The following is a 25930-nucleotide window of genomic DNA, read 5'->3' on the forward strand; positions in this document are numbered from 1 at the left end:
CCTAATTGCACCAAGATTCGTGCAATTCTGGGTATTAAAAACATGGAATTGGTATTGGAGCAAATGTTTTAACTACTCCTATGACTTCAAATTTAGTGAACACTGAAGAAGGAGGTGGGCTGGACCGATGCACTGTCCCACAAAATCACCACAACACAGGTCATTCACACCATAACATTTACGTAAGACAACATTTATACATCACTGTCAATGATCATATTCAGTGGAAAGTTCCACTGAAATGGGCAATCAAAATATGTATTTTATGTGTTACTTTTACATGACAACAGACAATATGGTGTAAAGCAGAAACATAAATGATGTCTTGTCACAGAGTAAATCTATTCTATTGCACTTCCAGATATCTCTCAGTTTGCACGTTGCTCTTTTAAGTTTGAAAGAAGCACCCCTAAAACATTTAGCCGTTCTTAGTGCAGAAGGTCACACAGTGTAACAGTACGGTTAGACAGTCTGTTGATGGGTGTGAACTCTGGGCTGTAATCAAGGCTGTCATAGCACCTTCATGTTCTTCTCAGGAGACAGTCTGAACTGAGAATGACTCAGATCTCTGTTTCACAGCTCACAAATCTCCAGAAAATTCAGGTTAAGGTCAAATCCATTTAAATCTAAACCATACATAATTTTCTTTCTTCAGTGCAAGGCACAAATGTTGCCTTTATTCAAATAATATTTACCATGAGTGCAGCTTTCTGAGTAAAGCTAGTTAGGCTATATTTTCAGTACTCCAAATACCCTAAACAAACAGAAATAGAAATGCATCTCGACCCAACTGAAAAAGTCAATTTGTTGTTATGGTTTTTGTTGTTATGGTTATTTTGACGGTGGTCTTGACATGGACTCATTTAGTTGAATGTTATTAAATCGAGGTGTTGAATCATGGGTAGAACATCGGACGGCCAGACAGGTGACGTGCTGGCGGACAGAGAAAGGTTCTCCTGGTTGGTCTGTCGGGTTAGGCATCCTTTTTTTTGATGATGAGAGGACCAACGTTGTCGCCTGTCTCGTCGTTATGCTTGGAGTGGGCGCCATCACAGTAGGGAAACTAGGGACGCAGAGGAGGCAAAAAACATCTGAAAAACACCTGTCTGTCATTTGTGTATGTTGATCTCTCTGGTCTATGGTGCGAGATTTAGGCTCTACTGTTTTTGACTTCTGCTTGACAAGTACATATGTTGGCCTTATCCTGGTGTGCATTGGCGTAGGAACGAGGGGGGACCCTCAATATTGGAAAATGCTGCATGTGTCCCACCCAAAAATTAGCCTATACTGCAGGGACAAAAACTGTACATTTGGAACTTTTATTTTGAAAGCACGACAAAGAAGATATCAGGTCAATATGTCCCCCCCCCATTTCAAAGTCAATCCTACGCCCTTGATGGTGTAAAACCCCTCTTTGTTTGAAGCTTATGGGGACCTCAAGCCTTATCAGTACACAACCAACGTTACACAGGCAGTCACACACCATTACAGTGGCATTTTTAACACTGTATATTATGTAATCAATACATAATACATAATTGCAAAAAGCACAAAGGCACAAACAACAGTGAGTAAAAAAAAGAATGAATGATTATATGCCTGCCTCACTTTTTTGGATTTCCAGCATCGACAGTAGACAGCCTTGTTTCCTATGTCCTCCATGTCAAAGCTGTCCACTACCTTGGGCCGGTCCTTACTGATGCAGGCGTTCACCCGGCCCTTCTTGCAGCTGCGCCTGCTCATGTACCTGCTCACCAGGTAGCCTCCCAGGGCCGCTGCCACCGCCACAGGCATCAGGATAGTCAGCTGGTCTGGCCACATAGGAAACACCATGTGATCACATCAAATGGTACACATGGCACATATGCCATAGACAGTAAGCAACAAAGGAAAGATTTGACTGAAAAGAATTCCACTGACACAAGATATGACTAACCCTGACCTTCATATTTTGCCTACATTAGCAGGGAAGACTACAGGCCTGTTTCAACCTGACTTTGCCTCAAAAGACACACTTGGCCTTTAGTCCAGATCAAAGACATGGTCTGACATCACGTGTGAAAGACTAATCTCTCCTCTTAATCCATGAAAATATGGCCAATGATTCAGAATAGCAGATGGCTCACCAGTTTCACACAATTAAAGTAGTAGTCTATCATCGACAGGTATCCAAATTAGCCAGTTAAAATTCAAAAGTGCCTGTACACAGTTGGATACTGAGCCGGGAAGCATGAACTTCCTGCAGACCCGAGTCTGACCCCAGATAACCTCCTGTGAAACCCCAACCACTGCAGGTCTGCGCATCAGCCTGGATCACAACGCTTCAACGCAGATTTCGATGACGAAACCCCAACAACAACATCTAGTTTGCTATTTTGACTAAATCATAGTCTATAGTCTACATCCTCAGACAAATGCTTTTTAGGTGTGATTTATTGTCTGGCACTACTTACCGATTGAGGCAAAATAGGTTACATAATAACTACGTCTTAACAAATATCTTGGAGGGTAAATAAAAGTAGCAATGAACAACTTTCCCAAGTGGAGCGTTGGCACAGCTGTGAGCAAATAGCCTTCCAATTTACGCGCGACCATAAGTGGTGCCAAACGCAATCACATGGTACGTTCCTAAGATGTGAAAACAATCGGGCTTGTCAAGGATTTTCTGCAGAGTAAATAGAGTAGGCTATAGACTACATCGGCTTAGCCTCAAGTATGACCAGCTAAGCCACCCGACACGGGAGTCGCCAATACCTACACCTGCGTGTGATGGCTAGTTTGTCTCATAGAGAACACTGAAATGTTTTTAATCAAACATCTTTTTCAAACGTGCAGTCGACCATCTATTCGTAAAATTGTTTATAAACACTGCAAATGATTAACATTTATTTCCAATGATAATATAATTGAAATAAACAGCCTTCAACAGTCGTGAACCAGACTATACAGTGCAGGTTAATTATATGGAGATAGTGGTTAGTGTTAATTATTTACTGCGGGAGTCAGACAAAGTTGTGTACTGCTACTCTGGGAATCGGGTATCCTAAAGCCTAATTAATTTCCACCTACCTTTAGATATCCGGAATTCAGGGCAGAATGCAGGCATTTGCAACATAGGCAGTGATATTAAAGTTGGACTTGTCATCTTGACCTGGTTAGGTGTTTTGGGTTTCTAATAGCCTATCTCTCTAATAAGGTCAACTGGTTACACTTCTATTCTGTGCCTTCTGTCACCGACAACCTGAGCAAGCCCGAAGTAGGCGACGTCACGGATAAGTTAACCAATAGGACTCGGCACTACGTAGTCAATACTTTTCTAATGAAAACTAATGCTAAGTCTGGTGAGAATTGGTCAAGATCAAAAAAACAAATAGGATCATAAAAAAAACTTCTGTAAGTCAGTTACGTTTAATTAGAAAGAAAACAAAAATAGAAGCATGCACTGTTCTTTACTTTTCGCTGCAGTTTTGCATTGCAATTGTGTCATTGGGCGGCGCATATGCTGCAATGTCGTCTTTGATGTTTTAACCCTTTAAGGCCAAACCATTATTTATTATACTGAACAATAAAGTTGTAGGCCTATTGTATTAAACTTAATCAAACTCACTTTAGGAACTCGTGAGATTTTCACACAACTTGGATATCAGATACATATTATGATGTCATAAAATAGTTTCAAGCCTTACCATATATCTTATCGTTAGCTTGGGTCACGGATACAAAAAGCACCTGTAGAGCGAGAGGTTCTATCTCGCCATGCATAGCAACTATCAAATCAAGTGAGTTTCTATCTACCCATTTTTGAGTATATGAACTATAGTATTTTTTCTGTCACTTTTTTGTACACAAATCATTATTACAAATTTGTCTTTTTTAGAGCAGGGGCCTCCAGCTCTGTTCCTGGAGAGCTACCTGCCAGTTGGTTGCCAGTTGTTGCTTCAACCAGTTATTTGACCTGATTCAACACGAAGTTACCTGATCAGCCAGCTAATTATTTGAATCAGGGGTGCTAGATTAGTGTTGGAGTCAATACGCCAATCTCTCAAATTAAAAACCTATTGTGGTATCAATGGGTATTTGAATAGGTTCAACCCTGAACGAATACTAGTATATTGACCTGTTTCAATATTTCTTTTGAGAATAATTTTTATTTCTGATCTCAAAGACATTATAGACTCTTAAAGACATTATAGATATCTTAAAGACTGCAACTATTTGTTAAGGTGTACTGTGCTTAAGCTACTAGGAAAATCAAGGAATGTCTGCACATTTCAACATCATATAATACAGAAATCTCTATAAAACCATTCCTCAACTTGTTGTCAAGGTTTTCTGAAAATGTAGCCGTCTTGAAAGATGGACAATACAATGTCCAAGATCATGGAACACAATCGTTTGGACCCTCCCAAGAACCAAGTGTTACAGGCTGGGAAAATCAACTATGGACGCTGGGGTCATGGTTTTTATTACACAGTTTAATCAACACACAAAGCTCAACGAGCCTCTCGGGTAATTCAATATACAGAGTTTGTGTGAGGAGCATGTGTCCCTCGCACCCAGAGCCCAAGCCAGTCCCACAGCCTTGCAGATGTTAGCCTCTAATTCAACAATAGCAAAAAAAAAATAAAAAAAAATAAAGAACACAACAAAAAAAAACAACCTAAAGAGTTATAGGGAAAACATTATGAAACACGGGTTAAACTAAGAATGTTTACTTAAATACCTGGTCCAGAACCTCCCGTTTGTAACAAAGGTGGTGTTGGTGGTGAAAAAAAGGGCGTTAAGTGTGTGTGTGTGCGCTCTCACACCAGAAAGTAATGTGGTGACAATAGAAGGGATGAGAGGATCACTTCATGTCCTTTCATAGAATCTGAAAGCAGACCAAAAGGCCATACCATTTATTTATATTTTTTTTAATGCATCTTTCATTTATAACCTGCTATGATTTTAAAAGAATTCCTCGTACAAAAGTGCCCTCGACACAATGTGAGGTGGCCTTCCTGAAATCACCTGAACACCTCCAAAAACCAGAGACAGGGATGAGGGGGTGGTGAGTGTACAAACCCCTCAGTCAGGTCCCCCATGCCCACCCACCCGGCACCACCCCAACCCCATTTCCCACCCTCCCTCCCAGACAAAAGAACAAGACGGTCCCCTAGTCTAACAAATGATAAGGAATGCTTTTAGAGTCATAAACACTTGGAGTGAGTGAGTGAGGATGCAGGTAGGCAGGCCCATGTGAGGAAGGGGAGGAGCCTAGCACCCTACAAAGTGATCGAGAGCGGGCGAAGGAGGAGAGTGGATGGGAGGAGGAAGAGGAGAGAGGGCTATGTTTGCAGTTTGAGAATATGTACACCATGGCAGCCTGGTTCGGGGGATGAGGAAGGGAGAAAGTATGGAATTTAATAGGTGCTCTGGTAAAGGGGAGGGGTGGCTCAAAGTAAGCACTCCAATGGAAATCAACAAAGATCTTTCGTTTTCGTTGTTATTTTTTCTTTTCTTCCGAAGCTTCCCCTAACCTTACATGTTGAGGTGGTTTGCGATGACTCTACCCCAACACTACATTGCATACTTTTGTGTCCATTCTCGAGCTATTCTGTTGTACCTGGAAGTAAAGAGAAGAGGGAGTCAGTCTTTTTGCTCATTTATAGAGGACATTTCATCACTAAGTCAAAGTTTCTAATGATAAAATGTAGTGTTCCAGACCAGGGTTTGAATACACTTGCAAACACTTAAATGTACAACTGATTTATGCTCTTTTGTGTAACAGAGCTGTGACAACTAAGCTGACGCTCATGAGGTAAATCAAACAAACCATAGGTGTCTCAAACAGTTCCCCACCCAGTAATGTATTGCAGACATACTACCCACAACTCTCTACTGTCAAAGGGCTGGATGGACCCTTGGATGAGAGGGGCTCAGTCCAGCCACTCAGATACTCACTTTTCCCTGTCCGTCTTGTAAATGCGGGCGATCTCGGGTACTAAAGGGTCATCCGGGTTTGGGTCGCACAGCAGAGAGCAGATAGACAGGAGAACTGAGAAAGAGGACCAGGTCTAGTTTTACTAGGGCGGAACCTTCACTCAGAACCACATACAACAAGCTACTTTTAGTACTGGTTCTGAACCGAGGAACAGACTAACCATAGACTGGCAATTACCAAGACATGTAAATACATATACAATAACTCCTATACGATATGGTTATGGTGACTCTTTGGTCTGCCAATTTGAGTGAAGAAGCACGCTATACGTGCACACTAGAGGAAACACCAGACTTTCTCATTCTAAGAGGGTGTTCCCCCTTATCGTTGTCTGCTTTCCGTAACTCCCCTTTATGACAGAGGCAGGAGGGAACAGGAGGCAGGGCAACAGTCCAATGCGTATAAAAAGGTGCAAGCACAGACAGAGCCAAGGCGAGTGAATAGCTGGAATGAAACACATACTACAGTGCTTTCATATCCTCTTCCTACCACATATCGTGAATCACTGATGTAAAGCAGTGTGTGGAGATATACCATGGCCTCAACTGCCTTAGTGGTTGGTGTAAATGAGATTACTACCCAATCTCCATTTTGCATGTTATACCTCAAAGCGCAAGTAGACGATCAAAAGGTGTGATCTACGGCTGTGCGTACCTTTGGAGATGGTGAGAGCAGGAGACCACTGTGATCGCAGGATGTCGAGGCAGATGCTGCCGTTGCTGTTGATATTTGGGTGGTAGATTCTTGTTGTAAACGCGACCTGGCAACAGAGTGTGAAGGTGTGAGAGAGAGAGAGAGACAGAGAGAGAGAGATAGACATACAGAGAGAGAGAGAGAGAGAGACAGAGAGAGGGTGGGAGCATGAGAAAATGAAACAAAATTAGGAGGTAGAAATTTGGGTCAAATGTGGTTGCGTACACAAAAACCATCCTCATTGAATAATGTCAGTGTGCATTAAAAATGTGAAATCTGCATGTTGCACCATCAACAGAGAGACACATCGGATTGACGAATACACAGCATGTTTTTTCTGTTTTTGAGCATACATGCAGCACATGCACCTGCTTGAGCCCATGCAGTCTCACCTTTGGCGGTTTGAAGGGGTAGTCTGTGGGAAAGTGAATGGTCAGGAAAAATACCCCACCCTGGTAAGGACTATCATTCTGAAAGGAAGAGAAAAAATAATTTAATGTTAAAACGTTTATGTTAAAAAAAATCTCCTCTGGGCTGTGTGAGAGATGGCACTGTTATTCTGAAGCTGTCAAACTTACCGGCCCCATTATTGTGGCTTGCCAGTGAAACACTGAGAAAAAGAGAAAGAAAAGAGAGTCAGACATGCTACAGGAAGAGTGGGCGTGTAACCTGCACTTGTACATCTTAATTGGCCATGTCAGAAGCATTTAGACCTATCTATTATAAAAACAGATAGACCTTGACAGATATATCAGTTGTGGTTAGAGCAACTAAGCAAATGGGCATGGAATTTAAGCAAATAATACAGACATCATTACAAAAATGACAAGGGCCTTTTCCTATTATCCTGTTTAAGACATGGATCAGAGAGAGGTTCCTCCGAATAACAGAATCTCAGATCCATATTTTGAGGTTAAAGACTAATGATGAGCCCACAGTCCTTTGGCCTGATGTGTCTCTGTCACAAGATGTCATCCATTAAAGTCACCTGGCAATTTAGTTCCTGCTACATATTGGACATAATCTCTTATTTGGTAACAACAATCCATAATCAATTAATCATTGCAATGATGACTTCATTTCCTCCCACTGATTGGAGGAGTGTCAGTGTGGTGTCACTAACAAGTTAAAAGTCAATAACCCCATTGCTTTAATATTGCAAGCTAAAAAAAAGCCCCCACTGTGGTCAGGTACTAAGAAATACTTGTTGGATTGAAAAATACAGGACACTTGGTCTTGTAGGTGAGGTAACAGAGGTGAAGCAATTAGTGGTAAAACAAGAACTTTCTTGTTCTAATTAACTATGATGACTATGTATCATTAGATTAGAGAAGGACTGATTCCTTCGAATCTTCTGAGAGCTTTAGACAGAAGTAGTCTAATATCTCAGAAAATCTCAAATCTACTTCCATTGAGTCACAAAATAGAATGTACTAACATCACAGTAACTCATGATGAATAACATTTTAATGTCTTCTCTGCCTGAAGGTTATAAGCATAAACTGAGCTCTATTAATAGTTTATTATGGTTACAAACTAACCACTGGCACTAGTGGCTATGGTTAACAAACTTACTGTCATCCCCTACTGGTCCTGCGGAGCACTGAGCTGGAGGGTCCCTCGCCAAGTCATTCAACTCCTGGAGGGACAGAAAAGACAAAATGTGGTTTCCACTCAGGTAATACCTAATTATTACAGAAGTGTGCAATGATTGGGAAGAAACAAGAGTTCATAAACAATGACTGGCACCAAACAACGAATTATAGGCAGAAGGCACCCACATCGTAGGTACATGACTGTCATGTAAATAAGTTACAGGACCACTGTTGCTGCAATGAAATTCATACGTGAACATGAACTATCAGGTCAGAATTTACTTTCACATCAGTAAGCAAGCATTTAACCCATTCCCAAATTTTCATTGAATTATCCAAATATAGTTTTCCCAAAATCAAATCTCGGATAGTTTTGGTGGAAGTATTGGGCCTAAATTAAACAAGCGCTATATGGTTGTAAAAGCAGGTGTTTGGTTTTCGTTCTCCTGCTACCACACACTGGTTGCTTACAAGGTTCCAGTGATGGTTTGACATTCTAGCCAGATACTACCTAATGTAAAATTTGGAATGCCACACAACTTGAATAAGCGAGTTAGCTAGCTACAATAGTTCTACAGTACAGTAGCTGTTTGTAATTGTAGCTAGCTAGTGCTTGTTACTGAAACTGCCAACCTAGTCTAAACCTGTCAGCGACATCGTTGCATAACTGTTTGAACTGGATAGATAGCTAGCTCTAGCTGGCTAGACAAAAACGCTCTCGGGGTCCCAGTTTTTAAACTAATCCGTCAAAACAGGGATGGCTATAAAGCTAGCATAGCCAGCTACATATCTTGTCTTTAGAATACCGATATTCGCTGGCTTCAGCGCATCGGGATTGAGAACCGTTAGCTTGCTGGCTAGCAACGTCATTGCCATTTGTCGCTAGAGCTTGTTAGCTGGCGCGAGGCCCTTTCGATACATAACCAGGGTTAGCTGGGATTGTGCATTTCCTTCCATGTTTAGCTTTTTGTTGTTGTTGCAGAACGCACTTATTCACGTTAACACTTAAAATGTGGCTGGCTTGTTGTGTAGGCAGTTAGCTACTGCGGGGGCCATGTATGGTTAGCGGCTGACCGAACAAGGCGCATTGCTTCACGGCACTGGCAGGCACTTCACTTGCTAGTAGTACAAGCTAGTAATGTAGCGCTAGCTGCCTAGAATGGATATAACGGCTTGGTTACCATATTGATAGAAACAAACTGGATATTTAATTCACGATATCTACAACATTGTCAATGAAACGTATCTATGTAATTATTACAACAATAAAAAGGACTAGCTTGTTTACTCAAACCGCGAAACTGTGGGCCTCGTCGCTGACTTCCTTCTCTTACCTTGTGAATTCTTTTCAGAGCCATTGTTGTGCTAGTAGCGCTGCTGTCACCGAAAACGTGTTATATTCGATTGAAATTTCAGTCGATGGCTATATCCGAGGGGCAATACTTCGTACTATATATCAACCAACACCTTAATTCAATATGGATATTACTGATCACTCTAAGAAAAGGTTGCCGATCTAATTTTAAGGCGAAACTGAAAGATACAAGGGGGTAGAACCGCGGTCCTTCCTCCTGCTGCAGCGGCTACCAAACCACTCATTCAGCACTGATCGTAGAAACCCTTCCGCCAACATGCGCATCCATCACAGATTTTCAGTCCCATGGATTGCGATGCGAGAACATAGCAGTGCAATTGACGTCATTCCGGCTCTGGAAAGGAGACGGGGTGTGAGTGTTACACATTGATTGTTTGAACCAAAATGGCTTTCAAGTATATATTTGGCATTGATGTGAGTTTAAGAAAGGTATTAGAAAATGGTTTACATCACCATATTTTACAATTGTAGTATAGGATATATGTGGGCTTTTATTTCTAACAGTTAATTTGAGCATTTTGAAATTACGTGGTTAAAAATTATAGGACATTAGGAAACATATTGTGAAGTTTATTACACGCGGAGTGATTTGAGAATAATACATGGTCCAATCGCTAGTATGCAGCTAGCACTTCCAGGAAGTGTCCGCTCATGTCACATTAAACAATTTAATGTCAACAAAAGTGCAGACAATATTGCAAGGCATACATGTTAAAGTATATGCTGATTCACACCTTCATATAGGCCTACATGAACAAATATTTTCCATACTGTATTTGAGCTATTTTATACTTAGTCATTCGACATGTGAAATGGCAAAAATGGAAGCTTTAGAGCAGTACTTGCCTATTCTATACCCTACTATTGTCCAAGACTATACGCGAAATGATATATTTCACACACAAGCGCACGCGCACACGCACACGCACACACACAAACAAAATAAGGGGTTAGTGTTAAGGGAAAGCCCCATAATGCGTCCACATGATGGCGGTATGAGGCAGTCCCTGCATTTTGTGCGTGGGAGTTCCTCCTTTCGCCATTCCGGGGTGTCGTCGCACAGTGCACGAAGGGTGTCCTGAAGTGAGGAGAAAGCCTGAGCTTTTCTCGCTCTCCCACTCCCTCGGGCATCTCCCCAAGTATTTTCTCTCCAAACTCTCAATAGTCTTTATCCCATCCCAACACGGAATTCAATATGATACAGAAGGCAGGTATAGCAAGTCCTTCGGTTACCGCAGCAAGCTTCCCTCGTCTGAGACAGCACGGAGACACCGAGTGATGCCATTGCAGCAAACGCACCCCACAACCGAGCAAATTCTACGACTACACGAAGACCCCAAACCACTTGCTTGGCCCCAGACAGAAGCACCCAAGGATGTCCGACAGCAGCCCGAGCTTGAACCCCGACGACCGGTTGATTAAATGTAGGCTATGCACGCGCACGCACTATACAGTGATGACTGTCTCTGTGTATATTTTTTGGCCTCATAAACGCAGTAATGTTGCTGTATATAGCCTACATGCCATCCATTTAACCCATATTTGAACCTGGTCGCAGCCACTTGCTCTCTTTAGCTTCAAAAAGGTGGGGGTTGTCGGGGAACAGCTGTACCAACAAATCCAGTCAAGTTTATTGACAGTCCAAACCTTTTGGAATGACAGTCTTCTGCCATTTTGTGAACTATTGTCAGATCTGTCTCCGAATAAATAATGAGAATGCACTTAAAGGAAATGCCCCCTTATAATGAGGCGCTGTGCGCTCTGAGAGACGGTGATGCTGCATGAGCTTGATTTACGCGCCCAGCGCCTGGTGGTGGGTACGTGTACTGTTACAGAATAGGTTATACCCAAGAGAGAGAGGGATAGAGAGAGAGAGAGAGAGACAGAGAGAGAGAGAGAGAGAGAGAGAGAGAGAGAGAGAGAGAGATTAGCATCTCGTTCCAATGAAACATTTCTGGCAGTTGGACGATGACAGCGAAAGGCAGACTCAAAGGTAAAATTGTTATTCATTATAGCTTGCGTATTCAATTTTGAATCACACAGTGCGAACGTGTATGTCAGATGATGCGATTGTGTCATGAGTTAATAGCCTATGGATTCGTGAATGCAACGATGTGAAAAGAGAGATGCTTTGGGATTTGTCACTTCGCGACCCTGATTTTTTTTATGAGATCCCTTATGTTGTCAAAATCGGAACGTTTTGACCTGGAATGCTTTCAACCCTACGTGCTTTATAGTGTGGCCTACATCGGCTGTGTCTACATATGAACTCATGGTCAGACAATTTATTCATTTGGATGTTCCTGGGTGACAACGTATAGGTTCTGTGAGAGACCCAAATTCGATCCATGGTTTCATTACAATAACGCTTAAAATCATCCACGTTGTTGAGATGTTATTTTTTTCATTGATAAAGGACCATGGCTTTGAAGTGTTCTCTGATCTCTTGTACGTTTCGCCTAAAGAAATGATGTGCATTCGCGCGAATAGGCTATGCTCGTAGGGTCTCTTCTTGCTATATATATCGGCCTCCCTGGTTTGTCTGTTTCACTGACAGTCAAATGAGAGACAAAATGGAGTTTTGGAATGCTCAACTGCGTAACAGCATATTGAAGCCTATTGTTTTTGTTAAGGGCGCATGGAGGCTATTATGATGTTATTGCATCATTGGACTATGGAATATTGAAACACATGTATGAGAGCGGCTTTTACGCGTGGGCTGCAGACAAGTTAAGGATGTCCAGTATAGCACATCACACCGTATTCGCGCAGATTGTCATATTTAACAGGGTCACAACAACCGTGGCCATGCACGCATCCAGTAACAATACAACAATGCTTCTGTTAACTCAGGATATCTGCTGTAACAAGAGAAAAAAGACTGATTGACTCGTGGGGTGGGCATGCCCGGGTTTTCCGTGCGCGCGTGTATCTGCGTGTGCGTTAACTTGTTTGATGTCTGTGCGCTATGCATGCGCGCGCACTTATATTAGATAGTGAGTACGTGTGGCGTGTGGTTGCGTGCGCACGTGAATTTGTGTGTTGGAACGCAGCTGGGTTGTAGTTTACTGTTCCAACAGTACACTACAACCCAGTGTACTGTTGGAACCAAGCTGTCAGTGATCCATAGGCCGACGTTCGTACACACTCCACAAAATACATGCAGTGGAGGTGACGACTAAGGCCATCACATATACTTTTCTGGTTAAGGAAGATGGAATGGGGAAGAGAGACATAGAAATATGTTGACAGTTGGACGAACAGTTTAAAGCTGTAGGACTACATGGGCACTTATAAAGAAGACTACAAGATAGTAGGATAGAAGAGGGGTTTTGGAAGGAGAGCTTAGTAGCACAGATGAATGAGGGCACTGGACTGCGAGTGTGGGGGCGAGGTGAGAGAGAGAAGAAGAGGACGTGACAGGAACAGGGAGGAGGTGAAGGGGATGAAGAGAGAGATGGAAAAGGTCACATGGTGACAGTCAGAATCTCCCCTGACCAATGGGATCACAGTATCATTTAGTTGCAGTTTTATTGGTTGACAGTACAAGTGGGAGGACATTATCAAGTTGTTCTGAAATTAGGAAATAACCATTGTGCAAAGCCTTGGTGGATTTTCTTATATTTTGTCAGTGCTGAAGTTCAGTGGATTTAGTCCCGGTTAGTTCCATGATCAATATGTTGGTTTTTGACATTGAGGGAGAGGACTGATGTAGTAGAGATGATTTGGTAAACCCAGCTCCTGTGATGAGTTACCATTTTACAGTCAAATTCAGTCTGGCACTTGACTAGCTAGATAGCACCTGGCCACCTTCAGTTCAGCCAGCTATTGTGTCCATAGTTGGATGACCTGAGTTTGATAGCTGTTCTGCCCCACTGATTTTTTACTAAACTAAATCATCAGAGGGCTATTGGATGGCCCACTTTTGAAGGAAAACTGCTGCCTGCAGTATTTTCCTCATGAGTCATGCAGTTTTGTATTTAGGTGATTGCCAGCTGATAGATGAAAGTGATATGACAAAAATATTCAGTAAGTCTCATGCACACATACCCAATTTCTTTTTCCAACATGTACGAACACAGAAGACACACACAGACACACAGACACACACAGACACACACAGAGCCCTCAGCGTGGCTTAGGGCTCCCTGGGCATGTCTTCTTCTAGTCAAACATGGTGTCCCCTAGGTTACCCAGGAAGTTCTGTGAGTGTGTGTTCTGAGGTTGTGTGCCAGAAGGTGGGGGGGGGGGGTACACGTAGTCAGAGGGTTACACCTTGACAGTCACCTCCCAGTCCTGTGGGTAGGGTGGCAGGGCGGTTTATTTTAAGAGTGGGTACTCGAGAGAGTGAGATAGAGAGAGTGAGAGAGAGAAAGAAAGAGGGAGGGAGGAAGGAGGGGAGAAGGAAAAAGAGAGAAGAGGAGAGGGATTGTCTAATGAGGACATGCTGTTAGGGGATGGGCCGTTGTTTCTCCTAGTGTGTGTGTAAGTGTGTGTGTAAGTGTGTATGTTGTATGCAAGTACTGTGTTTGTTTGTGTGAGTGCATGTACACAGATAGTCCTTCATGTGTGCAGCATGCATTAATTGCATAACTTCAAACAAGTCCCCCCTTCCCCACACACACACACACACACACACTTCATTCCCACCTTCAAAGACCCGTGGATCTGTTTTAGCTGATTTGGGTCAAACAAAGGTACTGGCGCATGTGCACCATCACACCCCCTTCACAGTCACACTTTACACACTCACCCTTCCCTTCTCTCTCTCTCTCTCTCTCTCTCTCTCTCTCTCTCTCTCTCTCTCTCTCTCTCTCTCTCTCTCTCTCTCTCTCTCTCTCTCTCTCTCTCTCTCTCTCTCTCTCTCTCTCTCTCTCTCTCTCTCTCTCTCTCTCTCTCTCTCTCTCTCTCTCTCTCTCTCTCTCTCTCTCTCTCTCTCTCTCTCTCTCTCTCTCTCTCTCTCTCTCTCTCTCTCTCTTCTTGTAGCTTGCTCCCATTCTTTCCTCCTTCCCTCCCTTTCCTGCACCCCTTCATTTATTTATGTCGAGACAGGCGGTGGGGATGAGTATCTACTGAGATGTGTGTGATTGTGTTCTGGGGGGGTTCTGTAGTGGGCAATACATTTACACACACAACAAACTTTGTGCATGCACTTACACCGACATACACACACACATCATCAGAATTAGTCAACAACTGGAGCTGGATACGTATTCTCTCTCTCTCTCTCTCTCTCTCTCTCTCTCTCTCTCTCTCTCTCTCACTCTCTCTCTTCTCTCACACACACACAGATCCAGCAACAGTAAAGTCACATGGGAAAACCAAGAGACAAACTAACACACGATTGTCTCAGGAGAATGCTGTGCTGTCAGAAGTGTAACTGCAGCAGATGCTAGATTGGAAGGTTTTGTCAAAGGACAAATGGACATTTTATGTTTCCAACTGTCATTAGACCAAGGTTATTATTCACTTCTAAATGCAATTTACCTCCAGAGTATTTGGGTGGTTTAAGCAGCATGATGTTTGCTCCTCTTCATTCTTTCTCCAACCTGCCCTACTTTTACATATCTCTCACCATTGCAGTTTGATATTGGGCGTGCTCACACACTACCGTGCACACACACACAGCATTTGGGTACTTACATGCACACACATCTTGCGCACATACGCATACATACTGTACATTACATTTACATTTAGCTCTGAAGTCGCTCTATCCAGAGCGACTTACAGTAAGGACAGGGCCATTCCCCCCGAGGCAAGTAGGGTGAAGTGCCTTGGCCAAGGACCCAGTCATTTTGCACGGCCGGGAATCGAACCAACAACCTTCTGATTAATAGTCCGACTCCCTAACCGCTCAGCCATCTGATTCCCCCTACATCCAGTATCAACCCTCTGAAATCCTCTCACACACACCCAAAGGTGTTAATCTTGTCTTCCGTAAAACAATGTTATGGTCAGGCTTTATGAATGTAGATAGTCTCTTTCTAAGGTTATGAATTGCAAACCCTTTTCATCTGCCTTCAGCTTACTGAGCTATGGTCTCTGCAGTGACTGAACACCAGAGCCCCCTTGTGACGGGTGTGATAGAGGGGTGAGGAGTGGGGAAGGGAGCGGGGGGCTGTCGGGTGTTAGTCCCTGGTAATGGGCAAGGGTCTGGTGCCGGGTAAGGCGCAAATACAAGGTGAGGCTCAGGAGAAGCAAAAAGAATCGGACCATCATGGAAAAAGAGTGCAGCGCAGTAAAGAGAGAGAGAGATGAAAGAGAAAGAGAGGGAGAAAGAATGAGAGAGATAAAAGAGGGAGAACAAGGCCTACTTTTCCTGTTCCTGGGTGTGATCTAGGCCATTATCTGTGTTAGCACTGGTGGGGCTCCAGGAGACTCTGTGGATCCTGCAGAACAATACATTAATGTGTGTGTGTTTGTGTGTGTGTGCGGTTTGTGTTTGTGTGTGTATGTGTGTGTATGTGTGCATTCGTCATCTTTTATGCCTACGTGCACCATTACATGTTTGTGCCTCTTCCAGTTTGGATTCCAGTGTGTGTATGTGTGTGTGTTTGTGTGCGAGTGTGTACTCACGTGCAGCTGTGTGCTCTTGCTGTATCATTCCCCTCGTCAGTCAGCCCCCACTCTCCAGTGGTGCCCTGGGGGCCTTCATTATGTAAGAAAAACGCTGCTGCAGAACGGAGGCCGATAACTCAGCCTGAGCAACCATAACACACACACACACACACACGAGACAGACTTACTCACACTAACAGACAGACAGCAATGCTATGCAACATACATTTGACACAATGCACTGCTCTCTGTCTCTCCTCTGTTTCTCTCGCTCACACACACACACACACACGCAGACACTCACTTACAAACACACATTGTGTGCAAGTGTACACTCAACATATTCACATTAGCACACCCTATTACTGTGTCTAGGAGGTGTGACAGCAGTCCACTAACGATGAGAGTGGAGATGAATTTTGCTCTGTCGATGCTGTGATGATGTTGTTTACAGATGGAGGCTGGAATATGGGAAAGCATCCTGGTGTGATATAAAGAACATAGAGTGTAGCCCTGTGTCCCTGTGGTATGCTGTGTGTTTGATGGGAATTCAATCTCTCTCTCCCTCTTCACCCTCTCTCCTGCCACACTCCCCACCCACCCACCCATCTCTTGATCTCTTTCTCTCTCCCTCCTTTTCTGTCTCCTTTTTCCTGGCTCGCCTTCCTACCCCTCCTCTTTTCTTCCACCCTTACCGCCCACCCCCTATCTCTCGCTTCATTGCTTTTTTTTCTCCTTTTTCCCCCTCCTCGCCCTCCCTCTGCCTTGCTCTTTCTCTCCCTCCCTCCCCCCAATCCTTCCAACCCTCCTTCCTTCATTCTTTCTTGCCATTCCCCCCCTCCCCCCCCAGCGGTGCCATTCCCCCTGAGCCACCGGCTCAGCATGAAGGAGGTGTTCGATGGCGAGGGGAAGCCCCGGGTGGACCTGCTCAAGGCCCACCTGACCAAGGAGGGCCGTCTGGAGGAGGCGGTGGCTATGCGCATCATCAACGAGGGCGCGGCCATCCTGCGCCAGGAGAGGACCATGCTGGACATTGAGGCGCCCGTCACAGGTGAAGAGGAGAAGGAGGGGGGGGCGGGTTGCAGGTAGAAGAGGGGGAGGTAGGACAGATCATTTGATGTGGGTGGGGGGGGGCATGTTCAATATCGAGTTTGACCATCACCCCTAAGGGGGTGTTGGGAGGTGCAGAGGCACACACACTGAAGGCAGGAACAAGATAGTGCATGGAGGATGGGGAAGGACAGGAGGCTGGGAAAGGAGAGTGAAAGTACAAGACTTCAGTGTAGAAAGGCTCATACAGTCTGTATCAATGAACAACTGATTGATCCATTCGGTTGACTGACCCCTCCTCACTCTGTCGTCCTGCTGTGGCAATACAAGCCAGGATGTCCTCTCTGGCTCCATTGATGACATCAGCTACCATCAATGTTACTCACAACATGGGCGGCTATGTCAATATTCACCAGTGTGATGCTCCATAAACTGAGATCAGGGGCAAAGAGAAGAGAGCAGTGGAGGAGGATGGGAGAAAAGGAGGACAGGAACTAATACGAAGAATGAGTATAAAGGCTAAAAAAGACACACAAAGTGTTTGTGTGCGATGTTTAAATCAGCATGCAAATGCAAATGAGGTGATAACATTTCCACATGGGCTCAAATCCCACTTAGCGAGAGAGCGAGAACACAGCAGCTGGGCTTTCACAAGTACAGGGCCACTGACGGCCAGACAACCAGGCCGAATGAGAGGCACATCTGAGCTCTGGATACATCTTTGTGGTGACGCTTGTTCAACTTTGGTGAAATGTTGGTCCAAAACGCTTTGATGTGTGTAATTATTCTACGATGCTGATCCCACGTTGGCATTTTGTTAGTCTAACGTCTGTTTTACGTCAGTGTCATGCCAGTCAAACGTTGGTCTGACACTGGGCTGCATTTAGTTGGGATATCCCTGATAACTTCAAACTGTACTAACATTGGCAAAGCGTTGTACTAACATTGCAAGGCGTTGCATTGCAGTTTGCGGCGACATCCACGGACAGTTCTTTGATCTGATGAAGCTGTTTGAGGTGGGCGGGTCCCCTGCTACCACACGCTACCTATTCCTGGGGGACTATGTGGACCGGGGCTACTTCAGTATTGAGGTGAGTAGGCACCCAAAACCCCCTCTAGTGCACTCTATAGGGTATACTACCTAGACTAGAGCACACTACTATTATAATATTAAGTACACATTACAGGTGCTACAGCACTCTACATAGTATACTGTATAGAAGTGGTAGAGTGGAGTAGATACTCTGAATCCACTTCTCATGTAGATTTTAGTGCTACTTTGTAGACGTTAGTTTTTCCAGCGTTCTGTATTGAGCACATTTACTGAAAACGATGATTGCTATCTGTTCAACCAGTGCAGTTAATATATTATATTGATTCATCTTGTTATTTTTCTTGTGCCACACAACAAGACTTGTTTGATCATTAATGGAACAGAGACATGTGATAAACCTCTGTTTTTCTATGATAAGCATCAGAATGTTTTAAATGTTGTCCCTTACAATGGCACGATGACACAACAAACGACTTATCTGCTTTCACAGATGGGAGGCAATGTTTGCCTGCCTGTGACATCCTTTCCTATGTCTCTCTACCGCTCTTCTGACATTCTCTCTTTTCCTTTGTCTTTCAGTGTGTGTTGTATCTGTGGTCATTGAAAATCCTTTACCCAAAGACGTTATTTCTTCTACGGGGAAACCATGAATGTAGACACCTGACAGAATATTTCACTTTCAAACAAGAATGTGAGTATCTATCCATTTACTTACATTCCCATCCCTTGTCTTCCTCACTGTTTTCACTCAGTTCCTTTCAATCCCTTTATTGTTTTTTCCTTTTATTATGATTTCCTCTCTTTTCATTGTGTCTTTTCTATCACTTTCTATCCCATTTCTCGTTCAATATTTTCTCACCTTCCTTTCTCCACCCTTTTCATCGAACTAGACTTTTGTTTCCACTTCTCTGTCATTCCTCTGTTCATCCTGCTCTCTCTCTCATCCCTCCTCATGCTATTCCTTTGTCATCTGTCCATTCTCTCCTCTTTGTTACTTCTTCCCTCTCTTTCGTACTCTACCCTTTCTTCTCTCACTCTCATTTTCTCCTCTCCTCCCTCTTTTGCCTATTCCTCCCTCCCTCTCTCTTCCCTTCATCTTATCCTTTCTCCTTTGGTTCAAGATGACAGTGGCCTGTCATAGAGCAGGTGATTAGCAGGAAATTAATTTGTCTCTCACTGATTGGCCCAGGGACATAGACTACGGAATGTGATTGGCCATGGGACGAACAGGCTAATTTCCCCTGATGCTTATGGCGAATAGTGGGCGCCCTCAATTACCATCTGCTCTGTGTGTATGTGTGTATGTGCATGCCTTTTCATGAGATTGTATCTTGTATCATGTGTTTGTCTTTATGAGTATGTTTGTATGCATTCAAGTGTGTGTGTGTGCATGCATGAGTGTGTGCGTGTGTGTGTTTACATGTGTGAGGACTGTGCTGAAGACTGGTGAGCGGGTATTAATGAGCACTCTCTCCACACTCAGCAGATGGAGAGACTGACAAACACACTAACTAAACCACTCACACAAACACATCACGAACAGTACACACATCCATGGGCATATCCAAAGCTCAAATTTATAATGGTTCAGATCTTGCAGTTTATAGTGTTTCAGTTCAACTTGCTCTTACTTTCCTATCACATCTCTTTATCTCTTCACCCTGACCCATCTTTCCTCTCTCTCACTCAGTTTTCTTAATCCTTCCCTTGCTATGTCATTCTCAATCTATCCCATCTCTTTTGCTCTTGCCATTCCCCCATTTCAAATTCTTTTTTATCTATCTTTCTTTGTATCTCTTTTGATCTTTCTTTGTCTCTCTTTGTCTAGTCCCCCCCCCTCCCTTACTCTCTTCTTTCTCCTGTTCTCTTGCTATATTAGCCCTCTCACTCTCTGTCTCGGTCTGCCCCCAGGTAAGATCAAGTACTCGGAGCAGGTCTATGACTCCTGTATGGATGCGTTTGATTGCTTGCCCCTGGCAGCCCTGATGAACCAGCAGTTCCTGTGTGTCCACGGAGGTCTCTCGCCAGAGATACACACACTTGACGACATAAAGAAGGTATAGGCAAGCACTGCTCACTATTGCCACCCAAACACACACATTAGCACACAGACACCTTTCCGATGAATGCCGGTTTCCATGGTGATTCCCCCACGATGTGACACCGCTTCCCCTCTGTGTGGTTGTAGTTGCCATGGAGACGACTCTCTGAGTGTGTATGTGTGGTTGTGATTCTCTCCTGTTTCTGTGTGGCCCAGTTGGACCGGTTCAAAGAGCCTCCGGCGTTCGGGCCCATGTGTGACCTCCTGTGGGCCGACCCTCTGGAGGACTTTGGCAATGAGAAAACACAAGAATACTTTGGACACAACACAGTCAGGGGCTGCTCCTACTTCTACAGGTACAGTACACACACACACACACACACATTTACACAGTATATTATACATACACACATTTTAGTATATTATGTATACATACATACAAACACACACACACATACCAACCCTGAATGGTGAGATTCATCAGGACTTGGTGGGCCTGTTGGTGTTTGTAGTGGGAGAACAGAGAGATGTGAAAGCCAGCACTCTCCAAAATGCAATATCCAGGAATAATTGGGTTTGTATATCAGACAGAAAATATTGGCCAGTACAGCTACAGCTACAGCTCTCTCTCTTCTCACACAAACACACGCACACACACACACACACACACACACAAACACACAGACAGTTCAGCATAAAACGATATCCCAGAATCCCTAGGGAGACTGCACTGTACTGTTTCCATGACAACTGGCTACTACTGCCAGATTTGGAGTGAAAATTAAGATACAGTGAGAGAAGAGTTAGAGGGATGGAACGCTGGAGAAAAAGAGATATTAAGAAAGGAGAATTTAGAAAGAAAGAGCTTAAGATGACACAAAGCGGTTATTAGGAGACAGTGATAGACTAGTATGGTATTTAACTGCACTATATTCACTGCTGTTTGCTTTGGCTTTCCCCTTAACATTGTTTACCTCTATTGTTCAGTTGATACTCTTTTTTGCCACCTGGTGGTGAAAGAGTGAATGAAATCTAAGTCTGTTACTACCAATACTCATTTGTACGTATTAGTTTTCCATGGGGAAGCTTATTTGGGACAGAGTCAAGGTTTGGTTAAGACTTAACTGTTATGTGTCTTAATCCCTCTCTCCATTTCCCCCGCCCTTTAATGTTCTCAAACTCTCTTTACCTCCGTCTTTCTTTGTTCACCTTCCTCTCTTTTTTCCATCTCTCGCTCCCTCCTCTGTCCTTCTTTATTTCCCGCCCCCCCTCTTGTTGTTTACCTTCCTCTTTCTTCACCTCCCTCTCTCGTCTCCAGTTACCCTGCGGTGTGCGAGTTCCTACAGACCAACAACCTGCTGTCAGTTATCAGGGCGCATGAAGCGCAGGATGCTGGGTGAGTAGCACGTTGTCAGGGGAACATCAGATCTACAGAACGCAGCAAAAAAAAAAACTACACCTTCCCATGAACAACATGGATACTGCACACTGTCGGTGAATTGCCTTGTGTTAAAGCTGCTGTCTGTGTCTCTAGCTTCCTGTGTCCCTTGATATTTACATTACAGACACTCAGGGATTTAACGGATCGCATTACTCAAACACACCAAGTTTGTTAGCTGATACTGCGATGTTGACATTCCTTACTATGAATACACTATCAATAGCAGCGCCTGTAACCCGTCACCTCACCAAATGTCAACCACTCATGGAAATACTGCCAGCAGCCTGATTGTGTAACTTTTATAGTTTCTCCTGAAACCTAGCCAAGGCTGTTAATTGAACTCCCTCTCTTCAGCAGCGTTTATGAAGTCAATCAGTTTCCGTTATATTATGTCAATTTTAAACTCTCAGTTCTTCATATTTATCCTGCTTTCCATTTTCATTTCATGCCCCCTTCATTCTCTACTTCCATCCACCTCCCCTTCTTCCTCTTCTTCACCTATCCCTCATCCTCACCTTGCCCCCTCTTCCATCTCCTCCCCTATGAAGGTACCGGATGTACAGGAAAAGTCAGACCACAGGCTTCCCCTCTCTTATCACTATATTCTCTGCACCCAACTACCTGGACGTGTACAACAACAAAGGTTTGACATGCACACACACACACACACACACAGGCAGTACATTTTTTGCACAGACACACACAACACGTACACAATCACACACATTCACATGCAGAGATGCATTCAGATTGGTGCAAGCACATGCCTCACTCAAACAAGAACACACAAGTTCTTTACAAGCGTGCACATGTAGAGACAAACGAGCCCCCCCTCAAACACACACTCACACACACACCTCTGAAGCACACACGGTAACAGTGTCTCTCTCTCTCTCTCTCTCTCTCTCTCTCTCTCTCTCTCTCTCTCTCTCTCTCTCAGCGGCGGTGTTGAAGTATGAGAACAACGTGATGAACATCCGTCAGTTCAACTGCTCTCCTCATCCCTACTGGCTGCCCAACTTCATGGATGTCTTCACCTGGTCCCTGCCCTTCGTGGGAGAGAAAGGTGGACCACAGCTCAGACACACACACACACGCAGACACACAGTCAGTCTTTTTTTTCAGTTGTTCTGTATTGTTCACGCACACCCTTGCACGCACGTCTGACTCTTAACGTGTGCACCATTCCACAGTGACCGAGATGCTGGTGAACGTTCTCAGTATCTGCTCTGATGACGAGCTCATGAACGATGGGGACGAGATCTATGACGGTAAGAGGGACCTACCCCTTTACTCATGATTTGGACCTTGTGATTGGTCCTCTGCAATGTCCTCATGTCTTATTTGTTATCTTACAGCCAATGCAGCAGCTGCCAGGAAAGAGGTCATCAAGAACAAGATCCGAGCGATTGGGAAGATGGCAAAAATGTTCTCTGTCCTACGGTGAGTGAGACAGTGTGTGTTTGTTTGTGAGTGCACATTATCAGATGTGCTCAAGTTTCTCTCTCTATTTCTCACCACCTCTCTCTCCCCCCTCCCCGTCTCTCTCTATCAGGGAGGAAAGTGAGAACGTGTTGACCCTGAAGGGCTTGACCCCCACAGGCATGCTGCCCAGCGGAGTACTATCCGGAGGGAAACAGACTCTCCAGAGTGGTGAGTTCAGAACACACCCGAGTGCACACTCACAATGAGCGTATGGCTCCTCTTCCTTTTCTCCTTTACTTTTTTCTTTATTTCTGTCAGATCCTCTATCGGTCGTGCTCTGTCACTGATTCACTCACTCGTGCTCTGTCACTCCCTCACCTCACGTCACCTCACCAACAGGACTACTAACGGCGGCTGGTTGTGAGTGCGTGTGTGTGTGAGTGAGAGAGAGATTCTGCGAGAGAGCGCAAGAGTGTGAGAGACAGAGGGAGTGTGTGCCGACGGGCGCTAACGCTAGCTGCAGGACACGCTAGCAACCAAGCGCCCTCTCGAACGGCCTCTGTGTGCCGCTGTGAGCGTTTGCATGAGTAAAACAACCCCCTCTTTCTTTCTCTCGCTCTCTCTCTCTCTCCATGGCCCCTATCTCTCTCTTTGCTCTCTTTCTTTTTCCATTTCTACTTTCTTTCTGCCACCTCTATCCGTCTCTCTGCATCCCTCAGCTACCATTGAGGCCATTGAAGCCATCGAGACAGTTGAGGACGCTGAAGGTAATTGCTCACTGTATCCACTCATTCCACTGTGTGCCTGTGTGTGAATAAAAGAAAGGTGGAGAGAGAGGTGGGGTTGTAGAGTTAATGAGTGAGAGAGTGAGCGAGAGAGTATGTGTGTATGTGTGTGTGTGTGTGTGTGTGTTTGTGTGTCTGTCAAAGAAAAAAGACAGAGATAAGTGATGGAGTCCTTATCTACCACCCATCCACTAGCCATGATACCATAAACTTACCCACAATGCATTGAGCTAATCTAACAGCACTGTTCATGGTAACGCCTGACTCTGCTTATGCCCGGCCCACCACAAACACACACTTCCTAATTTTGACCGCACTCAGGAAATAAAAACACACACATATACACACACATCCCAAATGTGTGCCTGTGCGCACACATTTCCAACGAGTGTGAACACACATGCACAAATATACCCTCCTACACACATAGCTTTCAGTGAGCATAGGCCACATCGGGTTGATGAACTTTATTCCCAGTCACATGAACCAATATCCGCTCCTGCTTTGGATCTTTTCTAAATTGTGACATTTCATGATTTCATGATGACCAAAAAAACGCATTGCCGGTGCAGTCTCCAAGTTGACTGTTATGTGTTTGCAAAAACACACACACAAAACCTCACTCCATATTCTAGGAGTCATAAAATTTCTACCAAGTGGCAGTTTGCATCGAACATACACACATAATCCTCCCACCAGACTAAGTGGTTTGCCAATGCAGCCCCCTGCATTGTATCTATACTAAGACTGAGAAGATCATGTCATGAATGTGAACAGGATTTTTTGTAGAATAATTATTCAATTTCTTATCTGATTACAGTGGGTCCGTGGTTTTACGTGTTTGACTACAGTCATTCTGTGTCTTGTATATTGTTCTATTGTGTTTGGTCTACCCACTGTCTAGTCTCATGTTTGTGTAGTATAGTTCTGTAGGCTAGAGAACTGGTAATGGTGTGTATTAGCTATGTTGTTTGTACTGTATGTGTATTCTGTTTGATATCTGTTTACCAGACCTGGGTCAAATACCATTTGAAAATATACCTGGGCTGGTCTTGGTTTAGTCCATTCAGAACATTGAAGCAAATACTATCAACTGTCTCAGTGATTGATACATACATTTGACCCAGGTCCATTGGTAAAGTACATGACCTGTCTGTGTCACAGTCTGGAAATGAGTGGCGTGTGTGTGTGCAGTCCACTAACGGCGTGTGTTCTTTCCCCAGCAATCCGAGGCTTCTCCCCTCAACACAGGATCAGTAGTTTCGAGGAGGCCAAGGGGCTGGACCGCATCAACGAGCGCATGCCCCCCAGGAGAGACGTGGTCAACAGCGTGGGTCTGTCCATGGGCCGCATGAACATGGGAGAGCCCAATGGCACCGATAACAACAGCAATATACAGTGATACACACATACATTCACGCAGATGGATACATACCCAGACAGACATACACACACACACACACACGTGCAGTGTATACACTAGCAGAACATACACAGTAGGCATACTTAGTGCAAACACATTTGGAAATACTCATATGCAGAAATGATATGTACGAACGTGTGCATAGACAATAATACACAAACGCACACACATAAACCTCTTCTCTCCCTACCCCTCCTGTTGCTCGCCAGATCTGTGTGTGTGTGTGTGTGTGTGTGCTTGTCTGTGAGCGTGCGTGTGCATGCGGGTGTGGCAGAACTCTGCCATGAAAGGCTGAATGAGGCCTCTTTTGGACTAACCAGCTTCTACAGAAAGACAAACTACAAGTCCCATCACCACCTGACCACACAAGGAAGATCTACAGAAAAAGTACAAATGCTAAACAAGAGCTATACTGTTCATATTCTGTGTGGTGGACTGGCAGTTTCAGGTGGCATAGATTGGTATAACCGGGGTTGGAATCAGGGCTAGGGGTGGGGCACTGGG

The 25930-nt window shown here is 44.3% G+C and overlaps 3 protein-coding genes across 6 annotated transcripts; 1 reads left to right on the forward strand and 2 right to left on the reverse strand.

The window, feature by feature from the left end:
• Positions 1-190: 190 nt before the first annotated feature.
• On the reverse strand, positions 191-3221 carry LOC146302276 (CDGSH iron-sulfur domain-containing protein 1). The gene is made up of 3 exons (XM_084699017.1): positions 3070-3221; positions 1609-1811; positions 191-1063 (listed from the first exon to the last, which is right to left on the reverse strand). The coding sequence occupies exons 1-3, from the start codon at positions 3143-3145 to the stop codon at positions 974-976; spliced, it is 369 nt and encodes a 122-aa protein (XP_084555143.1). The 5' UTR covers positions 3146-3221; the 3' UTR covers positions 191-973.
• Positions 3222-4454: 1233 nt separating this feature from the next.
• On the reverse strand, positions 4455-9890 carry ube2d2 (ubiquitin-conjugating enzyme E2D 2 (UBC4/5 homolog, yeast)). 2 transcript variants are annotated; one of them, XM_084674357.1, is made up of 7 exons: positions 9606-9890; positions 8252-8315; positions 7255-7286; positions 7069-7146; positions 6638-6743; positions 5944-6037; positions 4455-5605 (listed from the first exon to the last, which is right to left on the reverse strand). In XM_084674357.1, the coding sequence occupies exons 1-7, from the start codon at positions 9627-9629 to the stop codon at positions 5560-5562; spliced, it is 444 nt and encodes a 147-aa protein (XP_084530483.1). In that variant the 5' UTR covers positions 9630-9890; the 3' UTR covers positions 4455-5559. The 2 variants fall into 2 exon arrangements, with proteins under 2 accessions (XP_084530483.1, XP_084530565.1); XM_084674439.1 differs by lacking the exon at positions 9606-9890 and adding an exon at positions 9078-9099 and having other exon boundaries at positions 5379-5605.
• Positions 9891-10621: 731 nt separating this feature from the next.
• ppp3cb (protein phosphatase 3, catalytic subunit, beta isozyme) lies at positions 10622-25907 on the forward strand. Of its 3 annotated transcripts, none has more exons than XM_084674060.1 (14): positions 10622-11070; positions 17058-17258; positions 18224-18348; positions 18891-19002; positions 20223-20368; positions 20569-20708; positions 21671-21748; positions 22342-22436; positions 22734-22859; positions 22987-23064; positions 23152-23236; positions 23349-23446; positions 23938-23985; positions 25227-25907. In XM_084674060.1, exons 1-14 carry the CDS (start codon positions 11022-11024, stop codon positions 25403-25405), a joined length of 1560 nt encoding a protein of 519 aa, XP_084530186.1. In that variant the 5' UTR covers positions 10622-11021; the 3' UTR covers positions 25406-25907. The 3 variants fall into 3 exon arrangements, with proteins under 3 accessions (XP_084530186.1, XP_084530358.1, XP_084530273.1); XM_084674147.1 differs by lacking the exon at positions 10622-11070 and adding an exon at positions 11574-11639; XM_084674232.1 differs by lacking the exon at positions 23938-23985.
• The last annotated feature ends 23 nt before the right edge of the window (positions 25908-25930 follow it).

Source organism: Hypomesus nipponensis, chromosome 1 (assembly GCF_054491055.1).
Source record: "Hypomesus nipponensis isolate SF chromosome 1, ASM5449105v1, whole genome shotgun sequence".
NCBI classification, from domain to species: Eukaryota; Metazoa; Chordata; class Actinopteri; order Osmeriformes; family Osmeridae; genus Hypomesus; species Hypomesus nipponensis.